This window comes from Kwoniella botswanensis, chromosome 1 (genome assembly GCF_036426115.1).
Source record: "Kwoniella botswanensis chromosome 1, complete sequence".
Classification (NCBI taxonomy): Eukaryota; Fungi; Basidiomycota; class Tremellomycetes; order Tremellales; family Cryptococcaceae; genus Kwoniella; species Kwoniella botswanensis.
Window position 1 is genome coordinate 13,046,937 of NC_088599.1, and position 17,131 is coordinate 13,064,067.

General features: G+C 45.4%; 6 protein-coding genes across 6 annotated transcripts; 4 read left to right on the top strand and 2 right to left on the bottom strand.

Moving 5' to 3' along the window:
- Window positions 1–169: 169 nt before the first annotated feature.
- L199_004922 (uncharacterized protein) lies at window positions 170–1,221 on the top strand (the record flags this gene model as incomplete). The annotated part of the gene is made up of 4 exons (XM_064890639.1): window positions 170–673; window positions 740–808; window positions 883–1,140; window positions 1,198–1,221. The coding sequence occupies 4 exons, from the start codon at window positions 170–172 to the stop codon at window positions 1,219–1,221; spliced, it is 855 nt and encodes a 284-aa protein (XP_064746711.1).
- Window positions 1,222–2,052: 831 nt separating this feature from the next.
- On the top strand, window positions 2,053–4,080 carry L199_004923 (uncharacterized protein; the record flags this gene model as incomplete). Its single annotated transcript, XM_064890640.1, has 3 exons — window positions 2,053–3,054; window positions 3,135–3,641; window positions 3,712–4,080. The coding sequence occupies 3 exons, from the start codon at window positions 2,053–2,055 to the stop codon at window positions 4,078–4,080; spliced, it is 1,878 nt and encodes a 625-aa protein (XP_064746712.1).
- Window positions 4,081–4,519: 439 nt separating this feature from the next.
- Window positions 4,520–8,252, bottom strand: L199_004924 (uncharacterized protein; the record flags this gene model as incomplete). Its single annotated transcript, XM_064890641.1, has 4 exons — window positions 4,520–4,859; window positions 4,920–5,215; window positions 5,283–5,896; window positions 5,948–8,252. 4 exons carry the CDS (start codon window positions 8,250–8,252, stop codon window positions 4,520–4,522), a joined length of 3,555 nt encoding a protein of 1,184 aa, XP_064746713.1.
- A 1,414-nt stretch (window positions 8,253–9,666) lies between these two features.
- L199_004925 (uncharacterized protein) lies at window positions 9,667–10,917 on the bottom strand (the record flags this gene model as incomplete). Its single annotated transcript, XM_064890642.1, has 1 exon — window positions 9,667–10,917. One exon carries the CDS (start codon window positions 10,915–10,917, stop codon window positions 9,667–9,669), a length of 1,251 nt encoding a protein of 416 aa, XP_064746714.1.
- A 2,446-nt stretch (window positions 10,918–13,363) lies between these two features.
- Window positions 13,364–15,244, top strand: L199_004926 (uncharacterized protein; the record flags this gene model as incomplete). Its single annotated transcript, XM_064890643.1, has 4 exons — window positions 13,364–13,678; window positions 13,745–14,217; window positions 14,280–14,594; window positions 14,644–15,244. 4 exons carry the CDS (start codon window positions 13,364–13,366, stop codon window positions 15,242–15,244), a joined length of 1,704 nt encoding a protein of 567 aa, XP_064746715.1.
- Window positions 15,245–15,811: 567 nt separating this feature from the next.
- L199_004927 (uncharacterized protein) lies at window positions 15,812–17,110 on the top strand (the record flags this gene model as incomplete). Its single annotated transcript, XM_064890644.1, has 9 exons — window positions 15,812–16,029; window positions 16,175–16,228; window positions 16,282–16,289; window positions 16,345–16,367; window positions 16,422–16,517; window positions 16,564–16,766; window positions 16,838–16,949; window positions 16,995–17,018; window positions 17,072–17,110. The coding sequence occupies 9 exons, from the start codon at window positions 15,812–15,814 to the stop codon at window positions 17,108–17,110; spliced, it is 777 nt and encodes a 258-aa protein (XP_064746716.1).
- Between the last annotated feature and the right edge of the window lie 21 nt (window positions 17,111–17,131).

Below are 17,131 nucleotides of genomic sequence, written 5' to 3' on the forward strand. Positions count from 1 at the left end.
ACAGTTATTTCTTTTCTCTAGCTTGTTCTAGCTGTTACCTTGACGTCCTTTGCCACTGCCTACGTTTCATTTCACATCCACATTCTCTCCTTCACATCTCACAATATCTCCATCATCCTTACTTGTATCTTATTTTTCTGTTGATCGCTCACGCATCAACACAGCGATCATGTCAGCCCCACCGCAATACACCGACAACCCTCAAGCAGGTCCCCTACCACCTAAGAAATCGTACGGCGCTGCTCCGACCGATGGCGATGTCGAAGCTAGAGAACCACTATTAACCACTGTACAAGCATCCACCTCTGCTCAAAGAACCGGGAACGCATGGATGGATGAAGGTTCTTCAGACGATTTCAAAGTCGGTGTGAACGTCATCGACTGCGATACAGAAATCAGATTAGCCTTCATCCGAAAAGTCTATTCGATCTTGTTCCTCCAACTCCTCTTAACCTCTGTGGTATCCTTGGGAATGTCTTATCCCAAAGTATCAGAATTCACCAAGCAAAACAGCTGGATTATCTGGATCCCCTTAGTTGGAAGCATGGTTTCCTTGTTTATGGTATATTGGAAAAGACATCATCACCCAGCGAATTTGATCTTACTTGGTATTTTTACGCTTTTCGAGGCGATGTCAATTGGGTTTGTCACTAGTATGGTAGAGGGTAGAATCGTGAGTCGTCCATTTGCTGCTATCATCCGTCTCAATGACATGGTCAGCTGATAACATCTTTCATAGGTCCTTCAAGCTCTGTTCCTCACGTTAGGTGTATTTGCCGGTTTGACCCTTTTCACCTTCCAAACTAAAGTGAGCAATTTCCTCCTATTCACTATACCCTTGTGTAGTCTATTTGAGCCATTGGCTGATTATGCTTGTTTCAGTTCGACTTCTCCTCCTTCGCCCCATTCCTCTTCGTAGGCATCTGGGGACTCATCACCGCATCCCTCGTCCAGATCTTCCTCCCATTCAACGCAAATGTCGATTTGGGCATCGCATGCTTCTCCACCCTCTTATTTGCCGGCTTCGTCCTGTACGATACTCAACAGATCATGAAGCGACTTTCGGTAGATGAAGCTATCTTGGGTGCTTTGACGCTGTATTTGGATTTCTTGAACCTATTCTTGAGTATCTTGAGAATCGTGAGTTATCTGCTTTGCATGGGTAACAACTGGCATGGCTGACGAAGCCCCCGATAGCTCAACAACCAGAACAACCGATAATCGTCAAGCGGAAATTTACATGACGGTGCTTCACCTCCACTAACAGTCATTTCTTTCTCATCTACATTACCTCTTGCGTATATCCCATTCTATGATTTTGACTAACGTTCATTTTAACCCATTATGATCATCTCTATGTATTGTTGTGATATCACCTTTTACCTCTTTTGAACACTTAATCTTGCTGCTTATTATCATTGCTGATGTTTCGAGGTTTCACATTGAAAACATAATACTAATTCAGACTACTCACCTTTTCAGCCTCTTTCGTACTGACGTCAGTATACACCACTAGCCCCTTCCGCAATATGGTCCGGGAATTTCAATACCAACCAGCTTAAATAAGATGTATACCGACAGTAATTTGAAGATACCACATCCGCGCTTCGCCTTCTCCGAGATTAGAAAATCAGGAAAATGGAAATTTTGATCTCGACCAATTGGAAAGGGAAAACGACCGAAATCGATAAGATAACTTTGATGGGTTTCCTAAAGCAGATGATCGACCGACGATTTCGACGACGATTTCGTACTCGAAGTCTAGTTAACATTCTGACTATCGATGGTGCTAATGTTGCTTTTTGCAGCTATCATATGATCATTGAAGTGTCAAAGCTGGTTGGGCACACGCCGTTGAGAAGCATATGGAGGATATATAAGTTCAACTTCAGAGGGATATTCCGAGTTATTTTCCAATTCATCTGATCTCATTAATCATATAGATACGTACAGCTTAACACATCAAATCAACACAGAAATCTACTCAAAGGTTTATACAACAGCATCTCAAATCCAATTAACCGATAATCAAGTTAACTTAACCAATCCACCATGCACGCTCAAGTATATTATCAAATCCTCCTCTCTCTCGCCTTACTTCCCTCAACCTTCGCCTCACCTTTACGAGCTACCAACACCGACGCTCCCGCAAGTAAAGGTACTATTATCCCTATCACCCATCGATCTCCTTTACTCTCCCATCCAATCTTATCAGCCCGTACAGACGACTACATCCCGATTTTCGACACTCAGGCTGCTGAGCTAGTTCAGAAAGAGCTCAAAGCAGTCAAGAACAAATACTCCAAAGCTGCACAGTACCTATCCGGTGTTCAAGTGGCAGAAGCGGACGTTTCGTTCCAACAACCCAACGCAGCTTTACCTGTCCAAGCTGCTCAATCTGCTAAATCCATCACTACCACTCGGGCAAGTTCAACTTCAACTTCGAGTGGTCAGTCGACCATCTCTTCGACCAGCTCAGCCATATCAACGGTCACATCGACAGCTAGGACCTGGTCAACGGGTGTGACTGTAATCGCTCCTAACACAGTCTCATCCAGTGTCGTCACTTCCACAAAGGTCCCTCCACCTAGTGGAACAGGTATCGTCGCTCCTCTAGCATCCATTTCAATAGATAACGATGGTGTATTCAACATGCTGGGTAATCACGCTCCGCTATTAGCTCCAATCATCGGATCACATACTCGATCGGCAGTTTCGAAATCTAACCCTTCTGCATCAGCTACCAATACAGTATCCACTTCGACATTCCTCTCCAAACAGAAAACGTCAACATCGACGACATCAAATATTGTTGTTACTTCAACTACGAAGAATACCCTGCCTACCTTGCCCACCGGCTTGGTCTCTGCGGACTTACCGTTAGATCACAGCTTAGGTGATTTACAAGTCAGAGGTAAATCGAGTTCACCTATCGTTCCATTGACAGATTATATTCAAGGTTCATTGGACGTATTGTACTATGGAAATATCAATATCGGTACCCCCTCGCAGACATTAAGTGTAGATTTCGATACTGGTTCAGCGGATTTATGGGTAAGTCGGATTTTTACCCTACTCTCCCTACGTACGGAAACGACAGAAACTGACATTACTGGTATGTATCATACGTTCAGTTCCCAGTCGGATGTTCCAACTGTCAATCCGCGCAATTCGATTCCACCCGTTCATCCACTTACCAAACCACCTCTCAATCGTTCGGAGTTCAATACGGTTCAGGATCCGTTTCCGGTCAATTGGCGAGAGAAAACGTCATGGTGGCCAATACGATGGTTCAAGGACAATATTTCGGTGCGGTGAACAGCGAATCATCCGATTTTCAAGGTAATCCAAATTCAGGTGTAATGGGAATGGCTTTCAGTTCGATATCATCTTCGGGTAAACCGACATATTTCGAGAATCTAATCAATAACAAAGCTATCAGTTCACCATTATTTGGTTTCCACCTGACAAGAAGACAAGCACAGGGTAGTCAGTTGTGTATTGGATGTTATGATTCGAGTAAATTTACCGGAGGGATCAGTTGGATACCCGTTATTTCACAGACTTATTGGTCAGTGTCGATGACTTCGTTTAGCACCAATGGAGGAAGGTCCAATGCTTTATCGCAATCTCTTATCGGGGTGAGTCAAACCTCCCATTGCTATCACACTGTAGTCAAGTGTATATAGCTAACTCTGTATGATATTTTAGGCAATTGACACTGGTACCACCTTGATCTACGTGCCAACCTCGATTGCCGATTCCTTTTATTCCCAAATTCCCGGCTCATCTAGAGCAGACCAATACGGCGAAGGGTTCTATCAATATCCCTGTAAAGCATCTATCTCCATCTCGTTAGGGTTCAATAACAAGAATTTCAATATGAACACGGTCGATTTCAATCTCGGTAAAACTTCGTCAGGATCAAATCTCTGTGTGGGGGCGGTATTGGCAGTGGCAGATGGTTTCCCAGATAATCTGGCTATTGTGGGTGATGCGTTTTTGAAGAATTGGTATAGTGTTTATGATTATTCCAACGGTGTGAGAGTGGGTTTGGCAAGTTCGACTAATAACAAGTAATCGAGATACATTATACAAAAGAATATAGATTGTAGATTATAGATTTTAGATCATACATTATAGGTCGTAGATTATAGATTATAGATGATATCAAAGATGAAAATGCATTGATAAAACAACTCGTGCAATCCCTTTTTCTTCGCACCGAAATCAACGGAAATCGAAGGAATTCACAGTCAAAGTACTACATCATATCATTCATGCATTATTGTCATTTCATCGATGCGTTACCATGACTTCTAACAAACCAAAATAATCTACTATAAACTGCTTCAAGCATATTCACAAATATAAACTAACTTACCCAATATCAAGGCGAACCAACTTGTCTTTGGACAGAAATTCCTTCTTTACGATCTACTACTTCTGACACTACTATTTTACAACATCCTTTCTCAAGACTAATTCAATTTATACATACAACAGTATTCCATCTAATCTACCCATCCATCATCTCCACATCTTCACTCATCGTACTAGACGGGATTGCAAACCCCCCAGCCAAAACATCCACTAACCAATTCTTATCCTCAGGTGCCAAAGCGGGTTTCTCACTTTTACTCTTCGCTCTTAGAATCACAGGATGCTGAACGATATGTCCAATGGTAGGTCTAGATTCAGGTTTAGAGTTCATACATTGGGTGATCAAATCGCATAGCGCAGGTGAGAGAGGTGAAAGGTCGACAACAGAGAAATCATTCGATCGAAGTGCTTGCCATGGTAGACCTCCATCGGGTACACAGATATTGGTTGATACTTCAAGGATTACCAGACCGAAACTACCCAGAAGTCAATATCAGTACGATTGCTCAAGTGATTTAGACCACTAATACACTTACGAGAAAATATCCGCAGCCATGACAAACACCCCTCTCAACATCTCAGGAGGCATATAAACTCTATCACCTTCTCTTTCCAGTTTCTCACTTTTCGATGGGAAAGTAACAGTACCCGAGTTGTGATTATTTCCAACGCCTAATCCTGATCCTTTGAGGATTTCGGAAGGTTCGATCCGAGGATACCGAGTGGCCAAGCCGAAATCACCAATTTTTAATGATCCAGTGGAAGATATGAGAATGTTAGCAGGTTTGATATCGAAATGGATCACGCCGTTAGAGTGGATATGGTTGATTCCCTAGAATCACAAATATCAGTTCTGAGCAAACTACCGATCAACTCAAGCGAGGAAGATGCAAACTCACATCACTCAACTCTCTGACAATCTTCCATACCCTCCCTTCATCTAATCTCTCCACCACTCTACCATACTCTTCCAAGAAGAACGATAGTGATCCTAGACACAATTCAGTTTGAATGAACAGCTGTCGGTTCTGCTCCCATGCATCTTCAAATTTGATCACATGGGGACAAGGGTTCTTCGATAGATGTCGGAGGATATCAACTTCTTCAAGGTGTCGTAGTCTGTCTTTTATACCATCAAACACCCCTCTAGCTTTCTTCACCGCCCATAATCCCTCTCCATGTCTATCTTGAACTTTCACCACGGTGGAGAAAGCACCTTTACCCAGAACTTCCAAAGTAATAAATTTCTTTTCGAACAAATCTTCTTCTGCAGGTTGTATAGTGGAAGTGGCAGGGTGTGATTGTCGGTGGTGTAGTGTACGTTGATGATGTTGATGTTTGCTGGAAGGTGGTAAAGCAGGTAAAGAAAGCCGGGGCATTATTCCTGATCCGGTGGTAGAGATATTCTTCATTGATGAAGGTGGTGGTTTGGCATGGGAGATGTGGGGCAGAGTTGTTGTGGAAGATGACTTCGGACTGGGCGTGGGAGTGACCAGATTCGATCGAGCTGCTACTATACCACATAAATCAGTCAAATACTTGACACACGATCCAATTCACTCACCGGCCAGCGTAGCTTTCTCCCCGCCATCTTTCGTCGGTGTACCTTCATCCTCACTCTCAGACGCCACACCATTACTCAACCTCCTCAGCAGACCCACTCTATTCACCTTTCCAGTCCCGGCACCAAGTGTTGAAGGTTTCAGGCTCTGGGACTGCGCAGCTTTACCGCCCATCCCAACCGTCGGACTCGACGCAGCGTCGTCAGTATCTATCGGTGACCCTCCCCAGTCAGGTGAAGACGACGTAGTCAGCGTGAGCTGAGGTACACCCGATCCAGGTCGTTTCTTCATTGTCGATGGCGGAGGTAACTTCTTCGTCGAGGGGGGCGGTATGAAGCTCGATCTTGAGGTAGAGGGTATATTAGTTTTGGTCGACTGTTCCAATGGAGTACCATTCGTATCGTCCGATTCAAAAGGCGTTGAGCCGAGAGTAGGTTGAGAGGAAGAATGTCCGATCCCTCTTGGTGCAGTCGATGAATGGGTGAAGGCATTCTTCTTGACGGGTGTATCAGGCATAGACGGTTTAGCTTCGTTTCCACCATGTTTCAATCCTATCCCTACTCCACTTTCACCTAAGAAATCGAAGGCGTTTCGCTCGGCTGGCCATCCACTAGCCATCATCGGTGTGATACCTGGAGTCTCAACGTCCATACCTGAGGATGACGATCGCTCATCTCCCATAGACGAGGTCCTCTTGAGCATCGCAGGACGACGTGGTCGACCCGATGCAGTAGATTTCATCACTGAGGGGGGAGGTATCAGAAGTTTTGGTTTCGGTCGATCTTCTTCATCTCCCATCGATACTCCACTATCTCTCGGTTTGAACTTCCTGCTGACTGTATTATGCGGTTGTTCAAAAGCTTCTTGAAGTGGCTTGACATCTTCGAATATAGGTGGTTCGGCAGGCGAGAAGGCAGATGCAGGTGGCGTAAGATTTGCAGTGGAGAGAGAAGACAAGGATGAATTGGAGTAGCTGAAATCGGGCAGAGGGCCAAGATTAGGTGTAAGTGATAAAGCTAAAGATTTCGCACCGAATGATCTAGATAAAGAAGCAGTATTCGCAGCGTGAGGTAGACCTTCACCAGAATTGATTCTTTTGTGAGCTCTGCCACTGGACGAAGAAGACGGCAATCCTGGCAGAGCTGATGAGCCAAAAGTTGATGCTGGTCTAGTCTTCTTCACTTGGATATGCGAGGTACTACCGAACAACTCATCTTTATCACTGCCACTTGAGGTAGGTATCTGATCGAGTGAGATGGCTTTTTTCGTGATCGATCCTAGTGTTGGTCTCTCGGCATCCGTACCTGCCCTTGCTCTAAGTGGATGCGAGGTGGATAACCTGGGTATCCGCGACGAATCGGCTTTGTGGGAGAAGAGCGAGTTGGAGGAAGTACCATCTTGTGATTGTGATGTGCGTATAGGTGGGAAAAGTGGTTGAGGGGGTGGTACAGGCAACCCATTACCCATTATAGGTGTAGGTGGTGAGAAAGGTGATTCATCTTCTTCATCATTATCTCCCGTATTCATAAAATGGCTGGTGGCAAATTTCAATGGACTGGACTGATCTCCCGTGGTCAACCTCTCCTTCTCAGCGGATAAGAATACGCTTCTAGGATCTTCCTTTGTCTTTCCAGCTCTAGCCAAACTTCTACTCTGTCCTGGAACCCTTCGGATGGGCGATTCATCATCTACCAGTTTCAATCGCGCCGTTGCACTTGCCATTCCACAAGCTGGTGTTGGACTTTCCTCCAGCGGCGACGACGATGAGGCAGCTGAATCTTCTCTCATCATAGAATTGCTCTTTTGCAGACATGCTAATCGAGAAGGCGATGCTGAGGGTGAATATCCATTATGGACAGAGTGAGGATGCAGATTCACTCCTAAACCATATGTCGTTCTGACAGGCGAGATCATGACAAAGTCGTCGTCTTGTTGTCTGTTTGATGGTGATGGGGAAGGTGAGAGTTTGTGTTTGCCTTTGGAAGACGGGAAAGGGGATTTGAACGATGATGAGGAAGGGACTGCGAAGGGATTTGCCATGGGACTTGCGGCGGTTGCGGCGGCAGTAGCAGTTGCGCTGGAAGACGTCGAAGAGGAAGAATTACCTCCGCCAGCGGAGGAAGATGAAGAGGAAGATGAGGTGGATGATTTACCGAATGAAGAACTGGTGAACCAGGTGGTAGGTCTATTCAGTCCTTTTGCTCTGGGTACTCTAAAGTTGGTCGTGGTAGATGAGGTTGGGTTCGATGACGAAGACTGATGATGTTGAAGCACGGGCCCACCGTTGTTTGATGTACGTGCGGTCATGCCAAGTAACAGTTGTTTTATCGATTATAACGAAAAGGTGGAAAGGGGATTGTCGATATCAGTCAAAGGTCGAGATTGAAATGTGGATGTTTATTATTGAGGATGACGAATGTCAAATTTGTCGATGTTGTTTGTGTGGAGTTTGAATGAGGCTTGTCGAGAAGTGAAAAGGTCAAAACGTGATTAAGTGGAAAGAAAGATAGTGAGAACTGGCTGGTGGGAATATCAAAAGTCGTCGTTGACCGTGAATGGGTGCTGGATGATGACGAATGACACTGTCCAGATGGATGAGCAAGGTGGAAGTTGGTTGATATGTTCTATGTTGATGTTGAAACGACAATGAGCAACGCGTCTTCCCACCTTCCTTTCCTTCCTTTAACCAGGTGATAGTAGGTTAAAGCAAAATAACCTTTTCACTCTAAAAGCTTGATTCACCCGGTCATTCGTACTCGTCTCACTTCTACTTGTCTTGTCGACGATGAAGATGGGTTGAGATGGAATGAATTGAATTGTACGAAAAGTAATGTTTGAACTGAATATAATGGGATGTTGTGTTAAGGGTTGAGTGATGGCAGGTGGAAAGTAAAGTAAAAACAGTCACATATTGCATTGAGGGATATAGGATGTACCGTAGTTCAGGACGCACAGGGCACCGCGTTACCCTTATTACCTGTTGTTTGTCCTCTCACGTGCCGCCACATTCACAAAAACAAAAAGGAACACGCGTCGTCGGAGTTATCAAAAGATGCAGCAAGAGTGGCATGATCATCGACTCGCTCAAAGTATGCTCAGAAAATAGTCACCGAAACAAGCACTCCACATCGGTGCACTCATGCCTTGTCACGGGGTAGGGTTTTGGAGATTAGGGGAGGAGGGGATCATGTGATGCATGCATAAGATGGTAGAAATAGGTCTTAGCGGACGACAAAGGCTGCAGAGGGGGTGCCACAAAATGATCATTCGGAGTAGCATCGATGTCCGCGGTAAGTCCCCGATAACTCGGCAATCAAAGCACCAAAAGGATCAGTCATCTACGTCATAGCATCTCGAAATGTTGGTTGAACCTCATGTTGTTACATGAGCACAGAGATAAGCTAGAAATCACATCTGACATACGAAACACAAATATGAGATATAGAATGACATTAAGCAAGTCTCAACAAGGAACAAAGAGGATGAGGAGGCGAATGATCATTGAGCTATAAGAGATACGAAAAGATACAAAACGATACAGTAGATATGAAACAATTGGAAGAGGGTGTACACTGATTGAGATGTAGATGGATTGATATCGGATGGAATATTTGACTTCTATGATATGATTGGACATGAAACGATCTATGGAAAATATCTGAGCGGTATCAGTATCGTAACCAATATAGTTTAAAGCAACGAGTGGTAAAGTGACTTACGACTATATAGCAGCTTTCATCTCGTAATCCCTTAATCTCTCGGGTAACTGCGTCTCCCTTCTGATCCTCCCATTATCACTTGATCCGACACTAGCTACACTTCCAGCTCTATTGAAAGTAGTTGGAGGTGTCGAATTCGATACTGACCGTCGTAAGCCGATTCCACCAGTCACAGATTTGGGTAAGACCTGACCATGAGAGAGCGGTACAGTCTTCGTCAATCTCTCTTGCAGATCTGCATCTAGACCTTCAGGTAAAGTCGAGGGAGTCCCAACCGGTGAATGAGTATTGGCTCTTCTAGCATTACTCCTTTCCATAACATCGGTCGATAGCTTTGATTTCTTCCTAGGTCCCATCTCATCCTCTTGTTCTCTACTCATCACTTCTTTCAGTGGGCTGCCAATCACAGGTGAACCCACTACACTGCTTAACCCGCTAGTCAAGATGGGTATGACTCCCTGACTTCTTGTTCTTTTCAATCCATTCGATCTACCTCCTAGTATAGGTGACGATCCATCTTCAGATGCCGCCTGAGTGGTGATGACCGGAACGGTCTTCTCCTCTGGACTGGGAGATTTGAACTGTTCGAAAGATGATCTTCTAGATGTGGTTCCTTTTCTACCTCCTCCACTGACTGTCTTTCTATTTGATTTCCTTTTAGCAATTGCATTGGCTCTCGCTATGGCCGCATTCTCCTTTTTCATCTGCACCTTCTCCTCTTCCAATCTCTTATTCCTCTCTACCTCTTTAGGTGACGGGACGTTCGATCGGGTATTGGACAAATCGCTTAATCGCGAGTACGGATGATGACTTAGTGGTAGGATCGTGGGTACAGGTGTAGATTTCTTGGATCGTTTACGAGATGGCGAATGATGCGATAGGGAAGTTTCCTGGGTAGAAGAGGGTATGGCGGTCGTGGAGCATCTATCGACGATGGGTCGGAGTAGGGGAGTGAGAGATGCTAATTTGTCGGAAGAAGGAACGACGAATACTGGACCTTTACGTCTCTTCGATCCGGTAGGGGTTGGAATGGCTGTAGAAGATGATGAGGTGGATGTAGAGGTAGTAGATTCAGCAGTGGTGATGTGCTGTGGAGTAGGTTTGGGTTTGGCTGTGGGAGTGGATTTATCAATGGTGATATATGGGGAAGAGAGGACACGGTTGTTGGTTGCGATTTTCCTCTTTGATAGAGTACGAGAGGAAGGTTTGTTGGATGGAGGGAAATGGAAGGTGATGGCGATTGGTTGTGACATGGTGTGCTAGTCTGACAGATCACGATGGGAATTTACATCAGTTGGGCGTATCGCTGTTATCGATGTATGACATGCAGAGATGGTACTCACAGTGACGATAACCTCTTATACCTCTCTTTGATGTACTTTGCAGAGTGATGCTAGCTGGGATAACCTTTAATCCCGTGAAAGGATGTTTATCGGTAAAGGTCTATGAAGGGTGGTGTAAGGTGGTTGTTTCACAATGACAAAGACAATATCGGTTTAAAGGTGTTTATGATTGCTGTGTTTCTCTTGTGGGCAGTAATGAATGCGACAAGAACAATAAAGCTAAGGCGGTCAAGTTGGTTCTACTTGAATGGAAGGTGTGGTTGATGATGAGGATTTGGGATGTAAGACAGAGAAGATTTGCATGACCAGTATTGACTGCATATTGACTGGTGGTGATTGGTGAGTATCGGTAAAAGGATCCGACATAACCACGCTAACCCTAAAAAATAAAAAAATAAAAAACGACCTTACCCTTAACGCGTCTACATTACAAGTGCATTACAATATTTTTTCTAATACCCCTACTAAAGAATAAACGGCCGTGCTATCTGTCGGATTACTAACCTATCCTGATACACCTCCACACGGATTTGCTCGGTTTTGATGAGAGATTTACGTAAAGCCACGAATCTGAAACAATCAAGTGAGGGGAGTTCCTGGTCCAGCTCCGCCCGGAAATGTATTTCGGGTCTTGCATTCGCGAGTATATTGTGCAAGAGTATAAACTATCACCCATGAGATAGCACCCACAGCGAGGAAGATGAGATGGTCGTCATCATGAGGGGATGAGCGATGACAAGGAGTATGAAATAAGTAAACGATGGAATCAAGATAAATTTGTCTCACATCACCCCGATCGGAGTAAATGAGTTCATTTTCAATGAATCAATCGATCTATACCCGATCATCTGCTATAGCGTGATTACTTGACCAATCTATTCTCTTTTGCTCGTCGGATTGATATCTCTCACGAAGCTTGGGTCGGTATGACCTGAAATGAAAGCATACACTTGATCAATTTGCTCTTAGCCACTTAATCCTCCTATCATAGTTGTCTAGTCGAGCTGCATCTCTGGTACTGGTCCAACCATCAAGAGGCACCGCCACTACCAGCTGTAAATTACCCAATCCGCTTATTCGGCGGTACGGTAAAAGCAAAAGTTCACATTCCATATTCAGGGTACGAGCAGGACACACTCTGCTTCTCTGTCTTTGTCTCGGGCTTACTTACGTATCTTCTTCTTTTTGACCACGAGAGGAGGCGTACACCTGCAGTTGGATGGGTAGAAAAAGATTAGTCAGGTCAGGTGCGAATTCATAATCCGTCGGCGGTTATGATCCGAAATCTTGGGTGTGGAAAAAAGGGGCTTAGCTTTCCCCTTGCCTGCTACTCATCAATTGTACTGTCCATGCATGATCTATCGATCAATCGTTGTAAACTGTGATCTAGACTTGTAAGGAGTCGAAACGGAATCGACCACCATCTCTCAAAGGACTGTTGATAGTGATAGTAATCAATCGATACGAGGCCCAGTTCCAGTTCCAAGTCCGAAACATCATCACTCACCTCATCACCCATCACGATCACTCTCCCTTCCTTTGGTCATCACTGTTTGATATCGTCTATCATCTATAGTCGTACAAACCAGCATCATCGATATCCTCCTCACTCGGATCAGCAGCACTCGTAGTAGGAAAAAACCTCCTACAGTATATCAACGATAATAAACCGGAATCTTTGTCCGACCCAAAATCAAAAACAATTGAATTGGGGAATTTGTTGTAGCCAAGACATACAGATATACCAAGATTGAAGATTCAAGACACCCGTCGACATCTCAATAGATATTCTCATCTGTGCAACAAACATACAATCGTAATATTCTCGTCATTCCATTTCATTCCATCCCATCCCAAAACTCATTCCTCGACGACGCCATATGATCCAATCGAAGTGAGCTGTAACAGTACACCTGTACTAGCCGGACCGACAAAGTTCCCATCAATCGCAACTGCAACACAGCATACCCTGTGCTACTACACACAGCACACAGACTTCACGACCAAGTCATTCACTGTGACAGTGCTGCCATCATCATCATCACGCTGCAAAGGTCTCTAACCGCTGCTTAACGAATTCTCATGAACCGAACCTCGCGCGCTGTCTTCCACAATATCAAAGGAAATTGACACTTCATATTTAGAAGATAATTCAACATTAGAGTAGTACTTAGTACGAAGAGCATCACGAAAGAGTGGAATCAGAAAATTGGCAAATAGGCGAGGCGAGAGAATCAGAAAGGAGGACTTTCTTACAATTCTAACTCCGACTAACATCGTCCTTCTCATCCTATTCCCATTTCTCACACTAACATTGCGATTTTCTTTACTCCCTCTCTACTACGACTCAGCCATCATGTCCACCACAGCGATCCGGATGTCCTCCCATGCTCCTTCACCCTCATACGTCCCCCGAAGTAGTCTACCCAGTCGACCGAACTCTCCCGCTTTACCTCCCAAACCCGCCGGTGCATTCCATCATGGTCATGGACGATCATCTTCCACCTCGAGATTGGACTCACACTCGCACACTTTGTCACCATCATTAGCACCGGGTCAGGCCCCGACGCCTAGAATTGGACCTATAGAGAGGAGTTCAAGTGGGTTGAGGAATGAAGTTAAGGGTGATTCGAAGAAAGAGAGGAAAAAAGCTGCAGAGGCTATTTTAAAGGTGAGTAGAGCGCCAACGATCATTTCTCGAAATGACAGATCGAAAAGTCTAATAATGATTTCATAGATATTATCATCCCTACCCGCCCCGTTGCCCGAAACACTCCCACCTACCTTCCTCCCTACACCTTCTACCTCACCAATCTCATTGACCCCCTCGCCCCCTTCCGCACGTAGCTTTGGTGAATATGCTCGATCGTCCGTCAAGCGGAATAAGAGAAAAAGGCCAACCGATTCGTCCGATTCGTCCGGTTCCGACGGACCATCTTCCTCAGCGGGTATAGGATTAGGGCTGGGTTTATCGATGTCACCTACCGACCCGACGACTAGGAAAAAGCTCAAGGGTGATGCCCCGGCACTGGACCGACATACTTCTCATGGCAATACAACCGGTCGAGGATTGACGCCGAACTTGGCTGGGTCAAGTCCCGCTTTACCTGCGAAGAAACTAGGTAATAGCGCGCTGAGGAATGAAATGGGAGAGAAGGAAGAGGGCAAGGAAAGTTGGTCGAGGGATAAATGGAGGAAGATGGCTCAGGTGTGAGTGGTTGATCGATGATTGTGCAACAGATGTATCCGAAATGCTAACCTTCCTCTCGTAGATATCGAGACCGTGCACTCCTCCTCAAACGGCACGGCGATGCGTATCAACGTTCTGCCTCTGCTCACCCTCAATTCACCTCGGTATTGCCTCATGACCCACTCAAAGGGTTATTATCCCATACAGACGCGGCGCTCCTCTGGCTCTACTCGTACTTCTGCGACGAGCAGGGCGGGGGCAGGGTCAGATCCACGCCGTATAACGAATCTGCGAATTTGCGAGATTTCGTTAGACGCAGTTGGGAGAGCGAAATGAGGAAGGCACCGGAGGAGGAAACAGGAAGGAGGGAGATGGCTCAGGCTATGGTCGGGTTGATGTGAGTAACCTCTCTCAAAGTATGATCTCTGAGCTAATCGATTTATTAGGCACCTGATCGAAGCTGTTATATGCTATCATCTCACTTCGGAACAACTTGCCCATTTGAGTAAACGAGGTAGAGAATTAGCTTCGTCTAATGGAACACCTACGAAATCGCCCGGGTCAACTACCAGCAATTCACCTCCTAATTCTGCGACTGTGCAAGGTCCTGGTCAACCACCTCATCCCTCGCCAGCAGGTGGATCAGGCATGTCATCATCTTCATCCCCTGAATCGACCTACGTCTCATACTCCCTCCCTCCGGACTTGTTACCATTAATATCAACTAGTACCTCGTCGTCTTCTCGCGCACAGCAACACCTGTTGACATCACGACATCACCTGTCACTGAAATTGCTACGAACGTGGTTCCCTAGAACCTTCAATTTCGCCATCAACTCTGAATTGAATGACGAAGCGTTACCTGTCCCTGGGGATTCGCTCGGCTCAGCAAGGAAGATTGATATTGACAGTCATCCCCAGAGGTTTGCCTGGCCGATCGAGCTGGGAATGCATAACCCCGTGGCGCACACGGTCGCTTTTGGGAGATGTTTGGTGGAGGAGATGGCCGAGGCGATGGGTAAGGAGTGGGTTAGGGTGTTAGAGTGAATAAATCTTCTGGTAGAAGAAAGTTCAGATCATTTTAGGTCATCGTTCATGTTCTGGTCATTTTGTGTTGGTCTATATATACATTGTTTGTTTGTGTTTACAACACTATAATCTGTTGCGATCTTCATCTACTTCGACTTGTTTTGGTCTATCCTTTTGGGACTTTTGTGATTTATTATGTAATTCCAGGTAATATTTTTGTAATATGTAGAGACTATATGTTTATGATAGATGATTTGGATTGAACCGAGATGAATATGAATGTTTACGATGTATATATCCTCTTCCTGTATGATGACGAAACCCATCAATCCGGTTAGACAGATGGATAGATAGACGCGTTGATTTCGTTCGATCGGATCGGCTAAATCGTCAAAGTTGCAGCAGATCCTCCAAAGATCGAATCATCATTATCATAACTCAGTATTCTTCATAAACAGCTTTGTACATATACCATATCATAGCTTTGCATCGCATAGACAGTGGACCGCACACATACGATAGAACCGATAGAAACTAGATCCTTCATCTCCTTAAGGCAAGATCCCGATTGTCTGATTCCAACCCATGGTCAGAATATCCATCCCAACCCTCCCCAAAGCTCCCCTGATCCCTCCATCAGGCCTATCGATCCTCCCCCTCCCACAAGCTGCGTCGTACCTCGCACAATTCCTCGAGAATGGAAAGGGAAATACGGTGATGCTTACTGGAGCTGGAGTGAGCGTGGATAGTGGGATAAGGGCGTATAGAGGGGAGAAGGGGACGTATAGTAATCCGAATTATAAGTGAGTGGGTGAGTTTGGGCGTGGGTTTGGGCGGAAATGGAGAAATCAACGAGTTGTAATTCGAGGACTGCAGTGAAGACATCAATGCCCAAGGGCAGTTGCCAGACGGATGGCAAGCGGATGCTGATTCGACATACTCTTCCAGGCCCATTCTATACCATGAGTTGGTAGAAGATAGCGATCGCGGGGATATGTTCAGGTGAGCTCGGTACAACGAATTACACAGATTGACTCCAGCTGACCATATACCAGGCGGCGCTGTAAGCTCAGAGCGTCCCCTTGCAGGTTTGAAAGCTGATGTACCGTAACACTCAGACTGGGCTAGATCGTTTCTTGGGGTGAGTGTTTAGTCAATCTGGCATGTTTGAACAAATTGCTTATACCCTGCAAAGTACCCCCCCGTTCGAGACGCTCAGCCAAACCCCACGCACATATACATAGCTGCATTGCAGCATTTGGGCTTAGCCCCGAAACTGATAACGCAAAATGTGAGCTGCCTCCGTCGCTAACTTTTACGCTGACAGGACGTTACAGGTAGATAATCTTCATCGTAAAGCTTATTCCCTTCTCTCGCCGACATATGACAAATCGTCGATATTGGAACTACACGGTACACTAGCAAAAGTACATTGTCTGAAACATCGTCATGAACAGACGAGGGATATATTCCAAGAGGATATAGCGAGGATGAATCCGATCTGGGATCAGGAGGCGAAAGAGGCCGAGAGGACGGGAAGGTGAGAGGCTGCCGGTTCTTCAATACTCTCGACAGAGTCGCACTAGCTGATCACACTTTGCCCCTTCGTAGACGCCCTCGTACAAATCCCGACGGTGATGTAGAGCTTCATGGAGTAGATTATAGATCATTCAACGTACCTCCTTGCAGAATATGCGAGAAGGAGAAAGCCAAAGCTTCGATGGTGAGTAGTCCATCCGGCCGAAGGGCGCGCTGACATTCTGGCTAGGTTAAACCAAATGTCGTATTCTTCGTGAGTCTCAGTCTCATATGATCAAACCGATGCTGACGTCTCAAGACTTCTAGGGAGAAACGATAACACCGGAAGTGCGGGACGAATCGTGAGTTTCCCATAAAACAGTCTCG